Source organism: Leuciscus leuciscus, assembly GCF_965113295.1.
Source record: "Leuciscus leuciscus genome assembly, chromosome: 11".
Lineage (NCBI taxonomy): Eukaryota > Metazoa > Chordata > Actinopteri > Cypriniformes > Leuciscidae > Leuciscus > Leuciscus leuciscus.
The window spans coordinates 34,999,514-35,020,578 of NC_138735.1; the positions used below are offsets into that span (position 1 = coordinate 34,999,514).

The 21,065-nt window shown below is 38.5% G+C and overlaps 1 protein-coding gene across 1 annotated transcript; it reads left to right on the forward strand.

The window, feature by feature from the left end:
* Positions 1-7,845: 7,845 nt before the first annotated feature.
* On the forward strand, positions 7,846-20,623 carry LOC309509639 (tubulin polyglutamylase TTLL7-like; the record flags this gene model as incomplete). The annotated part of the gene is made up of 6 exons (XM_082184415.1): positions 7,846-7,898; positions 9,461-9,608; positions 10,680-10,753; positions 16,939-17,047; positions 18,143-18,230; positions 19,510-20,623. The coding sequence occupies 5 exons, from the start codon at positions 7,846-7,848 to the stop codon at positions 18,212-18,214; spliced, it is 456 nt and encodes a 151-aa protein (XP_082040541.1). The 3' UTR covers positions 18,215-18,230; positions 19,510-20,623.
* Positions 20,624-21,065: the final 442 nt, after the last annotated feature.

Here is a 21,065-nt window from a genome sequence, read left to right on the forward strand (position 1 = left end):
TCAGGACCAGCAGTACATGCACTTAACCAACTACTCTGTAAACAAACATAGTGAGAACTTTGACCGAGACGAAACGGAGGACAAAGGCAGCAAGCGGTCCATTGACTGGTTCAGAGAGTTCCTTCGAACCAGCGGTTACGACGTGGACATATTCTGGGACGATGTATCAGTGAGTTGTTTTTATTTTATTGTTTTTCTTTGTTATCTTTTAAATTTAGGGCTGCATGATACAATGGAGAAATGTGCACTGGCGGAGCTAGGGGGTGGCCAGGGGTGGCCGTGGTCACCCTTGGTCTAAGCTTGGCCACCCCTTTGGCCACCCCTCTCACAACTGCTGTTTATGTCTCTTTTTTTATGGACAAAAATGGCGTTTTTTAAAACGCTGAACCGTCTCTTTAAGACCACAAAAAACGTGAGACTTTTCAGACGCACACTCCAACTTCCCCTCAGCGCCAGGAGCCAGTCAAACCAGTGCGGAAATGTGCAAGTGCCGAATGAGCTTCAGCAGAACATCAGACAGGGATATGCACATAGTAAATATAGAGTCAATCTTTCTCAACTGGTGGGTTGCAAGACCGGTTTGAGTAAGTCGAATAGTGTGCAGTCAACAACAAACGTAATTCTCTTTTTTTCTGATGCTACTTCTATTTTAGAAGATGTGTGTGAAAGCTTGTGACACTTCTGTCAGATGCTGAGAAAAAGGGTGTTGTCCTTATTCAGTTGGCTATCTTCGGTAAGATGAGATGTTGTCAGGCCAAATGTCAGTAAAACTAACTAACTTTCCTGTCATACGGCTGACAGCTGTTGTACTGTGCTAGCGGTACGCACATCATGCACTAATGCAGCGCGCTATAGCCGTAGTTCTGTCGTCAGTTAACTGATTGAATCAAAAAGGCAATTAAAGCTGTCAAAACTGCATGCATGTATTTGTTATATATGCGCCACATGTGTCTGGATTAAAATATTCTGCTATGTGAGATCACAATATAATCAGAATCAGAATCAGAAAGAGCTTTATTGCCAAGTATGCTTGCGCATACGAGGAATTTGTCTTGGTGACAGTAGCTTCCAGTACACATACAATATAAAGTGACAAGACAAGTGACAAGTAACATAAGTATAAATAAAAAATAGAAAAAAATAAAAATAAAATAGAAATAAAAGATTATAAATTATAAATATATATAAAGTTATAAGGTGCTATAATGAAATGTCTGAGGGAAGTATTTCACATGTTTGTTCCACAGTAGGGGAACATTTAAGTGTTCATGAGGTAGATGGCCTGGGGAAAGAAACTTTTCCTGTGTCTGGTTGTTTTTGTGCTCGGTGCTCTGTAGCGTCGACCAGACGGTAACAGTTCAAACAGAAAGTGTGCTGGGTGTGACGGGTCCAGAGTGATTTTGCGAGCCCTTTTACTCACTCTGGATGAGTGCAGTACTTTGAGTGTGGGAAGGGTAGTGCCAGTGATTCGCTCAGCAGTCCGAACTATCCGCTGTAGTCTACGGAGGTCGGTTTTGGTAGCAGAGCCGAACCAGACGGTGATGGAAGTGCAGAGGATGGACTGGATGACAGCTGAGTAGAACTGTACGAGCAGCTCCTGTGGCAGGTTGAATTTCCTCAGCTGACGCAGGAAGTACAGTCTCTGTTGGGCTTTCTTCACAATAGAGTCTATGTGAGTGTCCCACTTCAGATCCTGAGAGATGGTGGTGCCCAGGAACCTGAATGACTCTACTGCAGTCACAGTGCTGTCCATGATGGTGAGTGAAGGGAGTGCAGGGGGGTTTCTCCTGAAGTCCACGATCATCTCCAGTGTTTTGAGCGTGTTCAGCTCCAGGTTGTTATAACTGCACCAAAGAGCCAGCTGCTCCACCTCCTGTCTGTACGCAGACTCGTCACCGTTCCGGATGAGTCCGATAACAGTAGTGTCGTCCGCAAACTTCAGGAGCTTGACAGAGGTGTCTTTAGAGGTGCAGTCATTTGTGTACAGGGAGAAGAGCAGTGGTGAGAGAACACATCCCTGTGGAGCACCGGTGCTGATGGTGCGGCTGTCGGACGTGATTTTGCCCATTCTGACTAGCTGTTGTCTGTCTGTCAGAAAGCTGGTGATCCATTGACAGATGGAGCTAGGGACAGAGAGCTGGGTCAGTTTGGTCTGGAGCAGTGATGGGACGATGGTGTTGAAGGCAGAACTAAAGTCCACGAACAGAATCCTTGCATAGGTCCCTGGTTTGTCCAGATGTTGTAGGGTGTAATGCAGTCCCATATTGACCACATCATCCACAGACCGGTTTGCTCTGTAGGCAAACTGCAGGGGGTCCAGCAAGGGTCCAGTGATGTCCTTCAGATATGCTAACACCAGTCTTTCGAATGACTTCATGGCCACAGATGTTAAGGCAACAGGTCTGTAGTCATTGAGTCCTGTGATCTTTGGTTTCTTCGGGATTGGGATGATGGTGGAGCGTTTAAAGCAGAAAGGGACTTTGCACTGCTCCAGTGATCTGTTGAAGATCAGTGAGAAGATAGAGGCCAGCTGGTCAGCGCAGGTTTTCAGACAGGCTGGTGAAACACCGTCTGGGCCTGGTGCTTTCCTTCTCTTCTGTTTCCTGAAGATCTGACGCACATTATCCTCACTGATCTGAAGTGCAGGGGGGGAGGGGAGGGGGATGGCTGGAGGTGTTGATGGCTGTGTAGAGAGATGGTCAGGGCGGGTATGGGGTGTCTGATCGGGGGTCTCAAATCTACAGTAAAAGACATTCAGCTCGTTCGCAAGATGCTTGTTGCTGTCGATGCTGGGGGATGGTGTCTTGTAGTTGGTAATGTCTTTCAGGCCTTTCCACACTGATGCAGGGTCGTTGGAGGAAAACTGGTTTTCCAGCTTTTTGGCATAGCTCTTCTTAGCCACTTCAATCTCCTTTGTCAATGTGTTCCTGGCCTGATTATACAAGATCCTATCCCCACTCCTGTAGGCATCTTCTTTGACCTGACGAAGCTGTCTGAGTTTTGGTGTGAACCATGGTTTATCATTGTTGAATGATAAGTAAGTCCTGGTAGGGATGCATAAATCCTCACAGAAACTGATGTATGATGTTACAGTCTCTGTGAGCTCGTCCAGATCGCTGGCAGCAGCTTCAAAAACACTCCAGTCAGTGCATTCAAAACAGGCTTGTAAGACCTGCTCTGTGTCGTTGGTCCATCTCTTTACAGTCCTTATTACTGGCTTAGCAGTTTTAAGTTTTTGCCTGTAAGTTGGTAGAAGATGAACCAGGCAGTGATCGGAAAGTCCTAGAGCTGCTCTGGCGACGGAGCGATATGCATCCTTTGTTGTGGTGTAGCAATGGTCCAAAATATTATTGTCTCTGGTGGGGCATGTAATGTGCTGTTTGAATTTAGGCAGTTCACGTGTGAGTTTTGCCTGATTAAAGTCTCCTATATATAAGGCACAAACTGATATGTAATGTTTTAATGTCCAAATAAATGTGAGCACTGCATTTGTACTAGACGATAGGCATTCATTTTGCGTTCATTTGTAAAGGACAAACAAAAATGGATAATTTTTAAATCCATAAAATAACTAATTTTACATTCTGGCAACATTACATTATGAAAAACATAACATTTTACATTATGTGCTGTTGACTTCTGCCTTGTTCACATTCTTGCTCATGGGGATTCAAAAGAGAACTTTTGTTTTCCTTTTTAATTTATGTATGATAGAACTGTTGCAATTATTTATTATGACAACTAATATAGAAAGTTAAACTTTTTTTTGACAAACTCAGAATTGGTTGAAGAGTTCATTGATTATATAAAACGCATTGAAGGTTGAATAATCTTTGGACTACAGTATTTATCTGCATGTTATCTCATCCATGAAGATACAACAATGTAGAACAAGCTATTGGAGATTTAGAGAACCAGAACCAAGCTAACTGAGCAAGCTGAACTTTAGCTATAGTGTGTGCCCTTTTATTACTATTTAATTAATTTTAATATGAGGTGGTGGTAATAAAAAAATATAAAATTCACTCAGTATTCCATGATTCCCAATTCACTACTTATCTTAACCCGGATGTCTAATTCGCCGCTGGTTATTTCGAGATTTTCTTATTGGGTTTTATAATGGGGTTTTTCAATTAATGAGTAAAATAAAGCCTGTGGTAAATATAATTTGTCTTGACTATACTTTGACGTTTTGTTCTACAACATACACTGTACACACTCTCACCCCAAGCTGTTTAATCTAGTTGCTTGTTAAAAACGTACATTTTCAGAAATGAACAAAATTTGTGTTTTCACTATGGGTGTGTGTGTCATTTACGTTGTTGAATAAAACATCAAATCATCATCAGGTTATGTTTATCAAAGGCTTTATTTGACGTATAAATCGAAAAAAAGAAAACCCCATTATAAAACCCCATAGGAAAATCTTGAAGGAACCAGCGGTGAATTAGTCTTCCAGGTTCTGACGTCATACCTGCACCACTCTACAGTATATGACACGGTGAAAGATTATTCAATTAAATTGATTTTTAAGTACAGTACGTTTAACCATTACTAGAAATGGGCTATACCATTTGTTATTTTTAAAGGGTTAGTTCACCCAAAAATGAAAATTCTGTCAGTAATTACTCACCCTCATGTTGTTCCAACCCCGTAAGACCTTCGTTCATCTTCGGAACACAAATTAAGATATTTTTGATTAAATCTGAGAGCTGGATCACTGCTCCATAGGCTTCTAAGACATTATAACTTTCTGGCCCAGAAATAGTCCAAGTGACTCCAGTGGCTCAATCTTAAGTTTATAAAGCGACGAGAATACTTTTTGTGCGCAAAAAACCCCCCAAAATAACGACTTTATTCCACTATTCATTTCCTTCTCTCTGGGCCTTGAGTTTTTCACGTAGTGTAACTGCGTAGCGCGTCTGTGTTGTACGTCACACGTAGGCTCACTATTGGCCGACGCTGGTCATGTGTGTGATGTACAACACTACACTATTACACTACGTAATAGTGTAGGCCGTCTGTTCCTGTCTTCCTACGATCTGCCCCTCCCTGTCTTCCCGTAGCGTGCTGTCAGTCTTTGACCTATCATGTCTCTTCAGGGAGCTGGGATGTTAATGAGTCCCTCATACGGGCTGTTTGCACATGCGATGAGATTTCACAAGCATGTCCTCACCGAAAGATGTCACAATGTAGTGCAGTTCAATTCACAAACGTCCACCTTTGAATGTACTGTTTGGAGTTGTTTAAGTTTGTTGTGTGTTGTCTTTTATAAAGAAAGCGTGTTTTGTGCATGTGTTCGCAGGAGCTGGTGGCGAAGACCCTGATAGTGGCCCAGCCACACGTCCTCAAGGCCTACCGTGAGCACCGTCCCAGACAGCCACCAGGGAGCGCCAGCGTCTGCTTCGAGCTGCTGGGTTTTGACGTCATTCTCGACCGCGATCTCAAGCCCTGGCTGCTAGAGGTCTGTTCTCACCTTCTCTTCTCAATCAGTACACTTTTTGATCCCAATTATGCTGATATACAGTACACACTCCACGTTTGAGTCCCCTTACCTGTTAGAAGCCAACATGATGGAGAAAACACCACCATAAGACTTTTTTGACCATGTAAAGGCTTTTTTAAATTTGATTCTTATTTGATTCTTATTATTACTTACATTTATAGGGTTATCTAACAGTGCTGTCATTTTTCACATCGTGTCTTTAGTAAATCCTGACAGTAGTTTTTTAACATCAAAAGAGAGTTTGCGCTGGTGCCAGCTTTTACTAAATCTGGCCCAAAACGTATTATTAATACACTGTAAAAAAAGAAATAAAAATTCTGTTGTTTTTACTGAAAAGAAAAACACAAACAAACAAAACAAAACTGCCAGCTGTGGTTGCCTGAATAATTCAGTTAAAATACTGTAAAAATGTAAACATGTTTAAGGAACAACCTGTAAATTGTATAGTTTAGAACTGCAATTTAAAAAAAAAATCTAAATAAAAAATAAGGGTAATTTCTCTACTGTGCGACAGAGAGTCGCGTGGTTATGACGCAATCGTTAGCCTATTTTTATAAAAACAGCTTCTACGAAGCCTTTTATACATTTTCGTGTTTCTTTAGAAATAAATAATGGACAAATGGAGTCTTTAAATTAAGTTAGTTAATACCAACCTAAATCTAATAAATAGTTTTCTGAAGTTCATAAAGATATTGTCTTCGTCACATGCGCTTTAGATGTTATTTTGTGTAAGTTAACGTTAGCTCTGCAGACGATGCATAATCTCAGCCTTGAAATGTATATTAACGTCATTTACTCACCTTCATGTGCAAATCCTTAAGGTTGCTTTCCGTGGAAGACAAAGGGACATTTTTGAATATGTAATGGAGACTCTTCTTGTCGATGAGTGAAGTGAATGAGTAACGTTAGCCTACTGGGGGCTGTCACGCAAAAAATAATAATAATAAAAGACAAAAACATCACAAAAGTATCATAAAAGTGAACTAATACGACTCGTCCGTTATATTAACATTGTTATTTATTCATATGATAGCTTTATGTGCCGAACAAACTGCAATTTAAGTCGTTATATTATAATCACTAATGAGCTTTACCTCTTGATAGCTTTTAATCGCAGCCGAATCGTGAGTGAATCATTCAAAAAGATTCGACTCGAAAGATTCATTCATTTCGATATTTGTGTGTATTAAACCTTCTCTATAATTGAACATCTGTTCTTTCGGACAGATATGGCCATCTTGTATGCTCTTTGGCTGATGTGTCTGGCTGTGCTGATGCTGGTGTCTCAGCTGGTCTCTGCCAGGGCTGCTGTTCGGATTAGATAGATTCATTCATGCCGAACAGCAGCAGATTCATAGATTCATTCATGACATCGTCTCGACTCTCATGAACACGTGCCATGAAGCTCTATGACCTAAGTATTTCTCACAGAATATTGATATGCATCGGTACTCTTTGACAATAGGGGCAAGTCTGGGGCAGATAATAATGGACAGAAGAAAACTGGGGGTAACAAATAAGGATCGGAGCCTAAAATTGAAACTTTCTCTCTGTATCTCTGTCTCTCTCTCTCCTTCAAATGGGCAGTTTGGGCGGCCATCCCGGGCGAGTCGGTCGTAAATATGGCGGCGTTCTATTTGTAGTGACGTAGAATTGCATTCACAGATTGCCTAATTCATGAAGGACACATGCAAAGCTATTTTAGAATGAGATATCTTAGAAGTGCAATGTTTCTGCTTATCTTTTGGAACTTTGTTTCACAATGGTTGCATGCTGACGCCTACAAATTCAGTCTAGGTCTAGTAATCACTGGCTGTGCTTTGAAAGCTCAGTAGCAAACAAGATCAAAGTTGCAATTGTTTGAACTTTGAACGTCACATGACCTGCGTGTAGCGCTTCACTCCATAGAGGTCATCATTCACTCGCCCTCATGTTGTCCCAAACCCATGTGATTTTCTTTGTCCCAGGCATAAAAATGTTAAGATTTGTTTTCCATGCTCAATGAGCGGACAATTAAGTTGTCTCTTTCGTAGGAGACTCAGAACCGGGTTTCATACCCAGAGGTGCTTTTTATTTGATTTTTATTTTTTATGATAAATAAAAATATCATAAACATGGTTAATACAATTTGTGTGTTCCTCCTCTAATTTCACTAATGGGTAATAGTGACCGTTTCTACTGTGGCTTCTCAGTCCCCTTTAAAAGTTGGTGATTGCTTCAGGTTTTGATTTTGATCAATATGAAAGAAGATAACATCTCTCTCTCTCTCTCTCTCTCTCTCTTTTTCCCCTCTACAGATCAATCGTGCTCCGAGTTTTGGGACAGATGACAAGATTGATATGGATGTGAAGAAGGGGGCTTTACTCGATGCCCTGAAACTGCTCAACATCAGGTATGAAGCATTACTCTCTCCAGAGTCCCATTAGAAAGAGAAGCGAATGAGTTCATCAGGAAACTCATTCTCAATTGTCGGCTGTCCACAGTCTTTTTTGTTTTCAAAAATATTGATTCCTTGATCTCAACTAAAAAGTTGTCTGAAACTCTTTGATGGGTCCTCATGCATTTGTTATAGCTACTGTTTGATTTAAGATACAGTAAGAATGAAAAATAATTTGAGTTTTAGCTTATTGTGAGCACAGTACGTGTACCTGTGGTATTTACAGTGTGTTCTGTTGCAGTGTGAAGGCCCCAAAAAGTATTTGGACACTTGAGCTATACTTAAAAATATCTGAAAGTCACTGCTTTGCATAACAAAATATTTAAACAAGTGGCATTTGCAAACAAATGGTGATAGGCCAACCATTTTTCAGGGCTATCTATCTTTTTTCACTGAACTAACTGAGCCATTTTGCCGTGACCCTTATGCAACTGAAATCAAGATGATATTTAGTAGATGTGTGGAGTTCATGTAGGTTTAAAGACAAACTCAAGATTGATAACCACAAAATGTCACAATATTTCTTGTCTTCATTTTGAACAAGATATCTTTTGCCATCGGAATTGATATAATGTGAATTACCAGGTTTACTGAATTTAAATGGTTATGAAATAAGTTATACAAAGTGGAAAGGATATAACAAGGTGAGCAAATTATTTTATCCCACTCATCTCAGACATATTTTTATTGTTAGAATTTTTAAATAATTACAGTAATTGTGTATTTTTATTTTAAGGCGAGACACGGCAGGCAAAAACATAGATTTTTCATGCAGTGGTCAGTTTTGAGATTTTGGGCTAGTTTACTCCTTCAATATGTGTTCTTTCAAGCTGCTATAAAGAAAACGTTGAAAATATACATTAAGATGTTTATTTTATTACATTTTGTTTACTTGCGGCAGTAAGTTTCTCCCCAATTTACCAAGAAGTCAGCATTCCCACGGGACACGCCGAGATCCGTCTGTTTACTGAAGTCTGTCATGACCGGGATCGTTGTAAAGCTCTGAGTCTCCTGCACAATGCTATGGAACCCAAATATGGGCATTTCCTATCTATCAGTAACCAATCGTGAATGTCCAAAGCGGGATTTAAAGCAAACGATGAAATCTCATTTAGAGCTATTTAACTCTTTAACTCTTTAACTGCCGTTTTCTCAAAATGAGTTTTCTGTCATTCTCCAGTACAAACATCTCAGCCTATGTAGCACCTGTGTACACCACACTCTCCAGTTATATACTTAGCAGTATTCTGAAGATATTTTCAGAGGGATTTGTTAATAAATCATTCCTGGCCTGATTTATGTGACATTTTAATTAAAAAAAATATGGCAAAAATCGATTTTTTAAGGCTATGGACAGTATATTTTGATTTTCTATCTTAAAATCTTGACGTGCTGAATGCTGTCAAGTCGAGTGATGTATGGAGTCTCGGAGTCTGTCAGGATTTCGGCTGGGAGTTTAGGCTACTTTGAGTGCTATTACTTGAGCATTTCCTGTTTTTTTTATTGCTTTTACCCAGAGCGAGTGATGAACGACAGTATCTGGCCAAGCAGAGAGCGGAAAACCAGCGACGGCTGTATGAACCCGGAAACATACGGAAACGGGTGGCCAGATCAGTGGACTGCCAGAAACAAATTCAACTACTCGAGCGCAGGATACAGCAACTGGTATGACCCATTCAGCTGTTAGAGAGCAACATTTTATTAGGTCATGTTTAAGTTAAGAAGCAAAATAATGTTTTGATGTCAAAGCCATGGCTCCAGACTTGAGTCTTTGTGCTTATGTGGAAAATGCAAGTTGAAATCTAGCCCGTGTTTTGTCTAAAAACCTCCAAAACTAAAAAAAGGTATTTAAAAGAATAGTTCACTTCAAAATGAAAATTCTGTCATTGTTTACTCACCGTCAAGTTACTTCAAAGCTATATGAATTTCTCTCTTCTGCTGAACACAAAAGAAGATATTTTGAAGAATGTCGGTAACCAAACAGTTGATGGACCCCATTGACTTCCATGGTATTTTATAAGTCAATGGGGACAGTCAACTGTCTAGTTACCGACATTCTTCAAAATATCTTCTTTTGTGTTCAGCAGAAGAGAGAAATTCATACAGGTTTGAAGTAACTTGAGGGTGAGTAAATGATTGTAAGTAAACTAGATGTAAGTAAACTATTCTTATAAGTATTCATATTTCAAAATGCAGATGTACAGACAAAGCATGTTTTCAGAGTAAGTTCTTGTATGGAGTATGTATGGAGCTTTGTGCACCAGTTCTTGATTGGTCTTTCGATCAACTTTTTTATTAAATGAAGAGATGAATGAGATTGAGATGACTGCAGGTAGGTGGTATTTTCAAAGGGCAAAGCTAGATGCAAAAGAGGAGTGAGATTTGGGGATTGGGGGCTGAAGACACTATTATAGAAGACACCCTGCTGCGCCAACTCAAATTGACCAGCTGACCTTTCCGCAATTATAGTTTTTGATGTATTAAAATGGTACAGTGGGAGTTAAATCTATATGAATTATGAATAAGCCCCTGTATTAACAAGTGTAGAGGAGAGACTGTTATATGCGCCTGCTAACTCTCAGACTTCATTAAGGTGCCTCGTAATATGGGAAACGAGTCATTCAGTGACATTGTTATTCGGTTTTGGGTGGCTAAATTACACAGCAGAAACAGGGCATTATGTCTTTGTCATTCTTCCTACTTCTCACCACTTATTCACTTGTGTTGTGCTTTCAGACAAAAAATCTGGCCCAATCACACAAGCTGGAATCCAGGGACGAGTACGCAAAGAGCCACCTGGGGAACTACAGGTAGGGAAGCCGCTTTGATGATTGTTATCCTGTAAGAATGCCCGCTTACTCCTGTGGGGTCTCTTGTGGCTTGGTTTGTGATATGCCATGGTGTGAAACAATTTCTTGGGCTATCATGTGAGGACAAAGCAAGAACAAAGGTTGTTTCTAAGACTTAAACAATTCTGCCTTCGTAGGCAGAAGAATTAAATAGTAAGGCACCAAGGCATGTCTATTCATCCCTCCTGGGATGGTGCTGCTCTTCTCTCTAGTAATATGGCACATAGTCTTAGAGCTCAAAGCAGACAGACTGGCTAAACCGACCTAAACCTGGCTAAACCGACCGTCTGCTAGCTGTCTCACGTCACCAAGGTCAGATAAATCCCATCACATAGAGCCTCTTTCACCTAGATATCATCATATAGACTGTGTCTGTTCCCAGAATTAGGACATTAAACTTCCAAACCCATCTAAGGGTAAAAACTTAATTGATGTTCAACATATAAAAAACAGTTATAATGCGGATGAACAAATGCTAAAGCTTGGGTTGCTGAATATTCGATCGCTTACTTCAAAAGCACTCATTGTTAATGATATGATTTCAGACTATAATCTAGATGTGCTGTGTTTGACAGAAACCTGGCTAAAACCAAACGATTACATTACTTTAAATGAGTCCCGCAAGATTACTGTTATAGTCATGAACCTCGTCTGAAAGGCAAAGGGGGAGGTGTTGCTGTAATTTATAGTAACTAGTGCAAAATCAGATTTTGAGTATGTTTTTAGTAATTGTTGGTTTGGTGTGTTTGAGTGCTCATTGTTACAATTGCACAGCAAAAGTTCAGTGACTTTTTTTATTTGTGCATGGTAGAAAGCACACAGTGAACTCAGAGAAAACGCTACACTTGAGCAAACAGTTTGTGAATAGGCTACTACAAATGATGCCCGTGAAAGAGACTGTGAACACATTGAATAGGATATGTTTAGTTGGTGAACAGCATAGGCTACTATTACACAGTAGCGATAACGTTAAGCACGCCAGAATGAAATATAATATTCAGAAGTAAACAGCATAGCTGACTTATGGATTCAGTTTACATCCACAAATGAATAAGCGCGTCGATTCAGGGAGCAGTGCAAAGTGCCTGTGCAAAGTTTTTGTGTGTGTTTTTAGTAATTGTTGGTTTGGTGTGTTTGAGTGCTCATTGTTACAATTACACAGCAAAAGTTCAGTGACATTTTTATTTGTGCATGGTAGAAAGCAAATTAGGGGTGACCCCGAATAGTCGAAGATTCGATGCTTCGATAGGAGGAGCCTGATTCGACTACCGATCTCACGGTCGAATCTTCGCAGAGGTGTTATGAAACGAGGATCATGCCACTTTGGCTATATGAGGGCGCTCAATGTTTGATTTCACATAGAACTAGCTTTTATGTCAATACGTTAATATTCAGCCTATTATGATAATGCTGTAGGCCTATATAAAAATGTGCAAAGAAAGAAGCTTTTAATAAATATTTTTTAACGTGCGTTAATAAATCCAAACACCCCAAGACAGATTTAAGTTTCACTTTCAATCCGTGACCGACAGAGGAGCGTCTTCGCGGCAAGGATTTAAATCTTTAACAATGTCTGGGATAAGAACATCTAAAGTGTGGATGTACACGATTAGAAAGGATATTCTCCAAGGCTGGATTTAGCATCAGGAAAACCATGATCGCACTTCTGCCGGCCACCGTTAACATGTTTCACGCATAGACTGGGTTTCACGTTAGAATGTATTTTATCCGCGCGCACAATTTGAAAAGACTCCAACGGACAGACAGAGTGAAAGACTTTCAGGATTTGTTCTCTCGATCAGGTACAAGTGATTTCAAAACTTTTCAGCTGGTTCTAATTTTATTTTTGGATGCTGTGAACATTTTTAGCTAAAAAGACTGCCTCTCCAGTTTAGCATTTATTGTTGTTTCTGCAGTTAAAAAGACAAAGTTGAAAATTCTGGCTACTATCGTTATTTTAATAATTTCTTTATTTTAATTTTAATTATTAATCTGTCAGGGTTATCTAATCTAACTATTTGTGGCTTGTGTTTTGAATACATGTTCCCCTGCACTTTAGGCATTTTGCACACATTTGCTCCTCATCCTGTGACTTGATTCTGATTTATTTCGTTTTGTATTTTTATTTATTAGAAAGGTATATCCTGTTCTAATTTAATTTAGTAAATTAATTGTTTATTTTTTCGGTGCATCGATGTTGTGCTGTAGGCTGGCCTGCTCGCACAGGTAATTTAGCCGATTTAATTTGATTTGCATGTGAAATGCAAATCTGCAGTGTGGCCTTTCTGGAGTTATTTATGTTATTTCTTAGTTTTATTGATCAAAAATGTTTTTATACATTTTCTTCTATATCTTTGTGTGATTTTCTGTACATCGCGGCTTTGAAACGTTAAAGCCCCGCCCCCAGCCCCACCCCCATACACATGATTCGACTATTAGTCGACTATAGGCAAGACATGCCGATTCTGATTCGACTATGAAAATCCATAGTCGGGACAGCCCTAAAGCAAATACTGATACTTACATAATGACATACAATAAATGTGGAACATTGAACTACACCAGTGGTTCTCAAACTTTTTACACCAAGTACCACCTCAGAAAAATATTTGGCTCTCCAAGTACCACCATAATGACCAATATTAAAATACAGTAGCGTAGTAGGCCTAACTATTCAGCTACAGTTATGCACAGCTCAAAAACCAGGCAGTTTTATTTATAATAAGAATATTTATTGTTGTCAGCCACTTTAAACATTGTAACAACACAGTTTTAACATCAACACTGCACTGTGTGCTGCTTACATACAAGTCATTTTTTTAATGATTAAATGAAAATGTATTGCACCTAAAAGTGAAATAAAAACTGTACTTACAGATTAAATGAAAATGCATTGTACTTAAAAGTACACTGTTGTTAGCACTTGTGCTCGGTTCACTCTCATCCTCTTCAGTTCTTGTATTTGAAACATTCTCCTCCTGATCCAAACTTCTCCTGCCAGATTTAAGCCACAATAGCAGTTTTGAACTTTTCAAAAACATGTTTTGCACATAAACACATTTAGGTGTTGAAGCTGCAACATTTAAGATGTGCATTACGGTGGAAACGGGACATTACACTCGAATTGGCTTAGAAGAACTCGATATTGCGACAGAAACTTTTAACTCTCTCTTTTCCAGCACTTTAGACACAGTTGTTCCGTTGCGCTTAAAGAAGTTTAAATAAAATAGTCCAATGCCGTGGTACAACAAACACACTCAGGCCCTTAAGAGAACAGCCAGAAAAATGGAGCGCAACTGGAAGAAAACAAAACTAGAGGTATTTCGCATTTCATGGAAAGAGAGCTCGATTGCATACAGAGAGGCCTTAAAAGCTGCTAGATCTGCTTATTTTTCAAACCTATTAGAAGAAAATAAACACAACCCTAGGCATTTATTTGAAACAGTGGCTAAACTAACGAAAAAGAAAGCTTCAGGCCCAGAAGTTTCCAACCAGCACAGCAGTAATGACTTTATGAACTTCTTCACTTATTAGATTGATAATATCAGGGAGAAAATTATAACCATGCAACCGTCTACTACAGTATCGCATCAGGCAGTGCATTGTAGTGTCCCTAAGGAAAAATTCGATTCATTCATTGCTATAGGAGAGGAAGAATTCGTTAAACTCGTTAAATCATCTAAACCGACAACATGCATGTTAGACCCTATACCGACTAAGCTACTGAAAGAGATGCTTCCAGAGGTCATAGATCCTCTTCTCAATATCATTAATTCATCTTTGTCATTAGGATACGTACCAAAAACTTTTTTAGCTGGCTATGATTAAACCGTTTGTTAAAAAATGCAACTTGATCGTACAGAATTAGTCAATTACAGGCCGATCTCGAATCTTCCTTTTCTGTCAAAGATACTAGAACAGGCGGTATCCTCACAACTATGTTCCTTTTTTTGAAAAAAATTATATCTGCGAGGATTTCCAGTCAGGATTTAGACCGTACCATAGTACTGAGACAGCTCTCATTAGAGTCACACATGATTTGCTCTTATCATCCGATCGTGGTTGTAACTCTCTATTAGTGTTACTCGATCTTAGTGCTGCATTTCACACCATTGACCACAACATTCTTTTAAATAGACTCGAAAATTATGTTGCCATTATTGGAATTGCATTAGCATGGTTTAAATCATACTTATCTGACCGTTATCAGTTTGTAGCAGTAAATGAAGAGATGTCTTATCGATTGCAAGTTCAGTATGGAGTACCACAAGGCTCAGTACTAGGACCGTTGCTGTTCACTCTGTACATGCTACCCTTGGGAGATATCATTAGGAAGCATGGAATTAGCTTTCACTGTTATGCTGATGATACTCAGCTCTATATTTCTTCACGCTCTGACGAAACTTACCAATTCACAAAATTAACGGAATGTATAGCTGATATAAAAAATTGGATGACTAGTAATTTCCTACTACTAAACTCTGAAAAAAACTGAGATTCTAATTATTGGACAAAAAAACTTCAAGTAATAATCCAGAATACTGTCTAACATATGACCATATTAGCCCGGTTCTGTCAACACTGCATTGGCTCCCTATTAAACATCGCATACATTTTTAAATATTGCTGATTACTTACAAAGCACTAAATGGTTTAGCTCCGCAGTGCTTGAGCGAGCTCTTAACGCATTATAGTCCTTCACGTCTATTGCGATCTCAAAATTCCGGCCAGTTGATAATACCTAGAATATCAAAATCGACTGCTGGCGGTAGATCCTTTTCCTATTTAGCACCAAAACTCTGGAACAGTCTTCCTAACATTGTCCGGGAAGCAGACACACTCTGTCAGTTATAAGCTAGATTAAAGACACATCTCTTTGACCTAGCATACACACAACACATTATAGACTTCTTTAATTCAATGTTAGGCTGCATAGATCAGGTCAGCCGGAACCAGGAACACTTCCCATAAATCCTGATGTACTTATTACATCATAAGAAGAATGGCATCTATGCTAATTTTAGTCTCTCCCTATGGAGGATCCCTTTACCACTCTACAGATAAAGCGTTTTCGGGAAATTCGTTTCACGTACCTAGCCCGAAGTAACAAAATAAAATAAAATTCTGTATCAAAATTTATAAGGAAACACCAGTACTTTGTTTAGGCTTGGTTTGTAGGGAATTCCAAACCTGCGCACATATATTCAAACGCACATAACTATAGAACCAATTCTTAATGCGCATGTGAACGCCATCATTGTTTCTCACAGGTTCGCGTTTAAAGTCTGTGTAGAGAGAATAGTGTCGTCTTAGCGGCCCCTAATTTAATAAATGTAAATCAAAGTAAAAAGCTGCTTTGAAACAATCTACATAGTTAAAAGCGCTATATAAATGAGGATGACTTGACTTGACTATAGAATTTAAATTGTTTTCTAATTTCTATTGGTCTAATTCATGGTTATATGGTAACGCTTTACAATAAAGTTTAATTAGATAAGTATGTAATGTGTTGTTTCACTACATTAGTTAACATGAACTAACAATGAAAAATACTTTATTAATCTTTATTTATTAATCTTAGTTCATGTTAATTTAAACATTTATTAATATGACCTAACAATAGACAGTTGTATTTTTATCATCTAACATTAACAAAGTTTAAAAGATCAATAAATACTGCATTAAAGGACAACTCCAGTGAAAAATTAACCTTGGCGTAATTAACACATGGTTACCGAGTCGATCGTTCCCTGGGGTGCGTTTTCATGATAATCGAATGTAAAGAGTTTTATTTATAAAAACAGATTAGCTCATAACACTAGTATATGGGGCACAGAGTAAGTAAAAACAAATCGCAAGTTAATACCACTAACAAGGCTCAAAATAGCCTCACACTAACACGGTAGCATAATGAGGGTCCATACATTCAAACCGAAGCATTGAGAGCGTTGTAAGTGTACAGACAGTTTAATAAGAAGATACTTTATAAAGACAGTACATCATTAGTATACACATCATTAATGGAAAAATGCATGTGTGAAAAGAACGATTGAGGTTTGTTTAAGTGATTGATTAGAAAAGCAGGCAGACCAGGCTGTTAAATCAGATAATCAGATAAAGCTTTTTCTCTCCCTCTCTCTGCACAGTTGTATTTACCCCCCAGATGACAAACTGCTCTTGGAGAAATATGATAGTCTCCTTTCAGCTGCCTTTACGACATTCGGAGGGAATAATAATCCACAGAAACTAATGAAGGTATGTACCTGAGACGCAACCCAACAGTCTTTTGCTCTTTTCTTTCTCTTCCCCTCTACAACTACTTCTTCCTACTACTCAGCCTTTTGCATTTAAAATAAGATGAGGAAAAGTATTTTACTCCCTAACTCTTTTTGTGGCCATCTGTTTTTCATTATTGGAGTTTAAGGAAACCATCAGTATTACTATTGCTCATTCATATAGTTAGGGATTTAACCAATCCATTTGTGCTACAGACATGACTGAATCCTCAAATCATGTGGCTAGTTGAGGAGAGGTGTGCTAATACTTTTCTAAGTGATGAGACTTATGGTTTATTTATTTATTTATTTATTTATGCATACCTGGCACATAATAAATCTGGCCCATTGACTGACACTGTATTCTGAGCCATTCAGAATCTTGAGATCAACATATAGACAGTGTTTAGAAAGCTATTTGAAACTGTTGCTTGTAAAACTACCAGGTAGGCCTATTCATATTGTAGTTTAACTATAGTCAAGCTAGCAGTTGGCGACACTACAAGCTACTGAAATTGTAGCAAATTATACTAAACACAGCAAATTACAAGCTGAATTTTCTACAAAAACAGCAAAGAAAAGAAAAAGAAGAAAGCTAATCATGAAATAAAGTTTAAAATAGTCACATTGTAAAGTATAAAGTTGTAATTACAAGATAGAAATATGCAGTTGTGTGTGTGTGTGTGTATATATATATATATATATATATATATATATAATACAAAAAAAAAAGATTTTGCATATATATCCAAAACAGTTGTATTTTGATTGTTTTAGATTGGTATTTGATCTTGATCTTTATGTATTTAATATAGTATCGCTTCATAAGGGTCAGTTAGAGCATCCATTATTTCATCCAAATAATTTGATTTAAAATTATACATTTCATAGTAAATATTTGGTTACAAATAAACAATATATGATCAATGTGCAAATGGATTGATTTTGATTGCTAAAAGTAATCACCAATATATAATCAATTTACAACCAATAAATCAACACAAAGTTATATACAATTTATATTATGTGAAAAACAAAGACAATCTTATGCATTTGTTTGTGATTTGTTCTGCAGGAGGCAGAAATCCTAGAGCAGCTGAAGCAGTGTGACCTGGAAATGGAGAAACTGTTGGGAAAAAATCGCTGAACAGAAAGGTTCTAAGGTACGTAGTCACAAATGTAGATAAACTCACTTTTTTTTTATCTAAAGAAAGTAATTACGTTTGCCAACTATATTTACTATGTACGTTTTATTTCTTTTTTTACATGGCAAATACTTTTATCCTAAGCAAGTTGCATTGCATTCAAGGTAGTTTGAGAATTTTGGGAGACTAATTCGATTATGTCATTCGCAATGAGTCGGTGATCCCCACTGATCTCTTTTACCAAAGTTCTTATTACTCTTATGGTTCTCTGATTGGTGAAATCACACTGGCTTCTGATTTTTACAAAAGTGCACCGCCCAGCAAAGGCAATGACTACATCAACACTGGAACTGTAAATTGAATGTTTTGATTGAGTTTTCATGCTCAGTTTTCTCTTAATCTGACTGCAGTTGAGCACTGTCTGTCACTAGACAGATCATAGTCTAAGCAACCAATTCATAACTTCACAAAATGAGTAGTTACTGCTTTTGAATTTGTACGGCAGCCTATGCTATTGCTATCTCAGAGCTCATGATAAGTCTGTCTTGAAAGTTTTCTTTACAATTCTATATATAGATGGAGAAAATGTATGGGGTTATTACTTGTGGAAGTCACAATGCAAAATATAATTCCCCCCTTTTTTAGTTTGGGTTGAAATAGTTTTCATGACATTTGCTAATAGAGATGTTACAGACAGTTACATACACTGTTTGGCATGATTTGGAGTTGGTTCACTTTTGACTAGCAGAATGTAGGTTTCGTTTTGGCAGTATCCGCTCTGATGGATTGGAACACTCTTAACAGTGCCATTACAGGGCCATTTGGAATAATCGAAATTAAGAAATTTAAATAGTCCCAAGCATTTTCTCTTAAAAAGCACGAACTCTCTGCTTTCTTTCAAAACTCTGTTGGAGATTACATTCAAAGTGTTAATTTAGACAGACCTTTGAGCCAAATTGAAGTTGAAAAGGTGAAATTAGTGCATTCAGAAAGCTAATAGTCAGTGCATCCCAAGTGTTGGACAGATATTCAATTTGACTTGAAGGACATAATAGATTAGTTCACCTGACATACAGTACATGTGTTTCAGACCAAATGAACATGTTTCTGCTGTGACATTAATCAAGACTTCAAGAAAATCAAGACAGGGTTCACCAGGCATGCATCACTGCCGCCCTTACGTTCTTTCAATAGTGGAAAGTGTTAATTGGTCTCAGGCTGAAAGCTGCAGAACTGACATTTTTCTAGGATGTTCTCTCATCTCTCTTTTTGTGTTTATGTTATTGTCTGCCTGTAGGTCCTGTCACCCATGCCTGAGAGCAGCCCCAACACCCAGAGGACACCGAGACCCTGAAGACTCTTCGGCCAGCTGCAGCGACAGCATCTCTGGTTCTGACTGTTGGAGAAGATGAGAGTAACAGCTAGGGATGTCTCGATACCGATACCGATACTGGCATAGGGGATCGGGCCGATACTGTCCTCATATACTCGTACTCATAAAAATTCGCCGATACCACGCACATTTTGCGAAACGAAACTGCCCGCCGCGAGTGCTTTGTGGAGGTGAACTGAGGCATAGGAAAGTATAATGTCGGCGGTTTGGGCTCATTTCACAGGGTTCGTACAAGGTGCGTGTGTATAGTAACATAGCTGTGGTGCGCGAGCTGATAAGAGGAAAACGCGCAGTGGATTAAGTGCACAATGGCACAGACGCGCGAGCTGGTCGAGCACATCCCTTTAAACAGACGTCAGTGGAAAGTTTGTTCAGTCGGATGTCAATGGTAAAGAAAATAAAACGAGGCATGTAGCTTATTATTAACGTTAACTGACGAGAGAGAGAGAGAGAGAGAGCGAGCACACATCTGTTGAATGCTCTTGATTGCTGATCGTTCACTCAGCACATGTTATTTGGATTTAAACTAAATCGTATATGTAAGTAAAAAAAAACATGAACTGTTACCTGATTTATGTATAACGCGTGGTTCCCTACATTATTACAGGACGTGTGCAGGTCAAGAAGTTCCATGAACGCAAACATCCGAAGCGCGCGCCCCACAAACCAGTGTCTCAGCGCGCGAATACTGAATTAAATTGTCTTTCACGTCTTGCGCTTGTACGGACGAATTCACACAAAATTAGGTTAAAAATGCCCGTCTTGGCGAGTATCCTATAGTAAACAAAGTCGGTATATCTCAAATGAACGTAGCATGTTCAAATGCGTTCGGTCTTAAAGGGGCAGCAGTCTAATAATCCTGCTTCTGTGTTTTAATGTTAATCAAACAAAGGACAAAGAAATACTCACTGCTCTTGACTAAATAGGCTACCCTTTTCAACTTTATAAAAATATCCATCTATATATAATTTATACAGTAATGAATATGCTTTTTTCACATTAGATTACTTTATTCAAATTTCTGTACCTGTTAGATGATGATCTACCTGAAAAACTCTAAAAACAGTTTATTTCATTTGTAGCCTTTCTTTGTTCTATTGTATTTATTTGTCCTATTTGTAATTCGATTGTTTGTTCTTATTTTGTTACTGACTGCTTACTTGTTTTAAATTCACATTAATTAGGCTGCTAGTTTTTGTTGTAGTATCAAAATTGGATTAAATAATTGATATCGAGGGCTTGGAACCAGAGGGGCGTAAGTGGCATTTTGGGCGAAAATGAGTTCTATATATCAAATTAAAGGTCTTGATGAGCTCTATCTAGTTGTGCCAAAAAGACGCATCAGAAATCAACTTGTATTGAATAAAGCAACAAAACAACAAAGACCTAACACAAAAGTTTGAGCATTGTTTGGAGCCAGAGGGGTGTATGTCCACTTACGCCCTTCTGGCTCAAAAAAA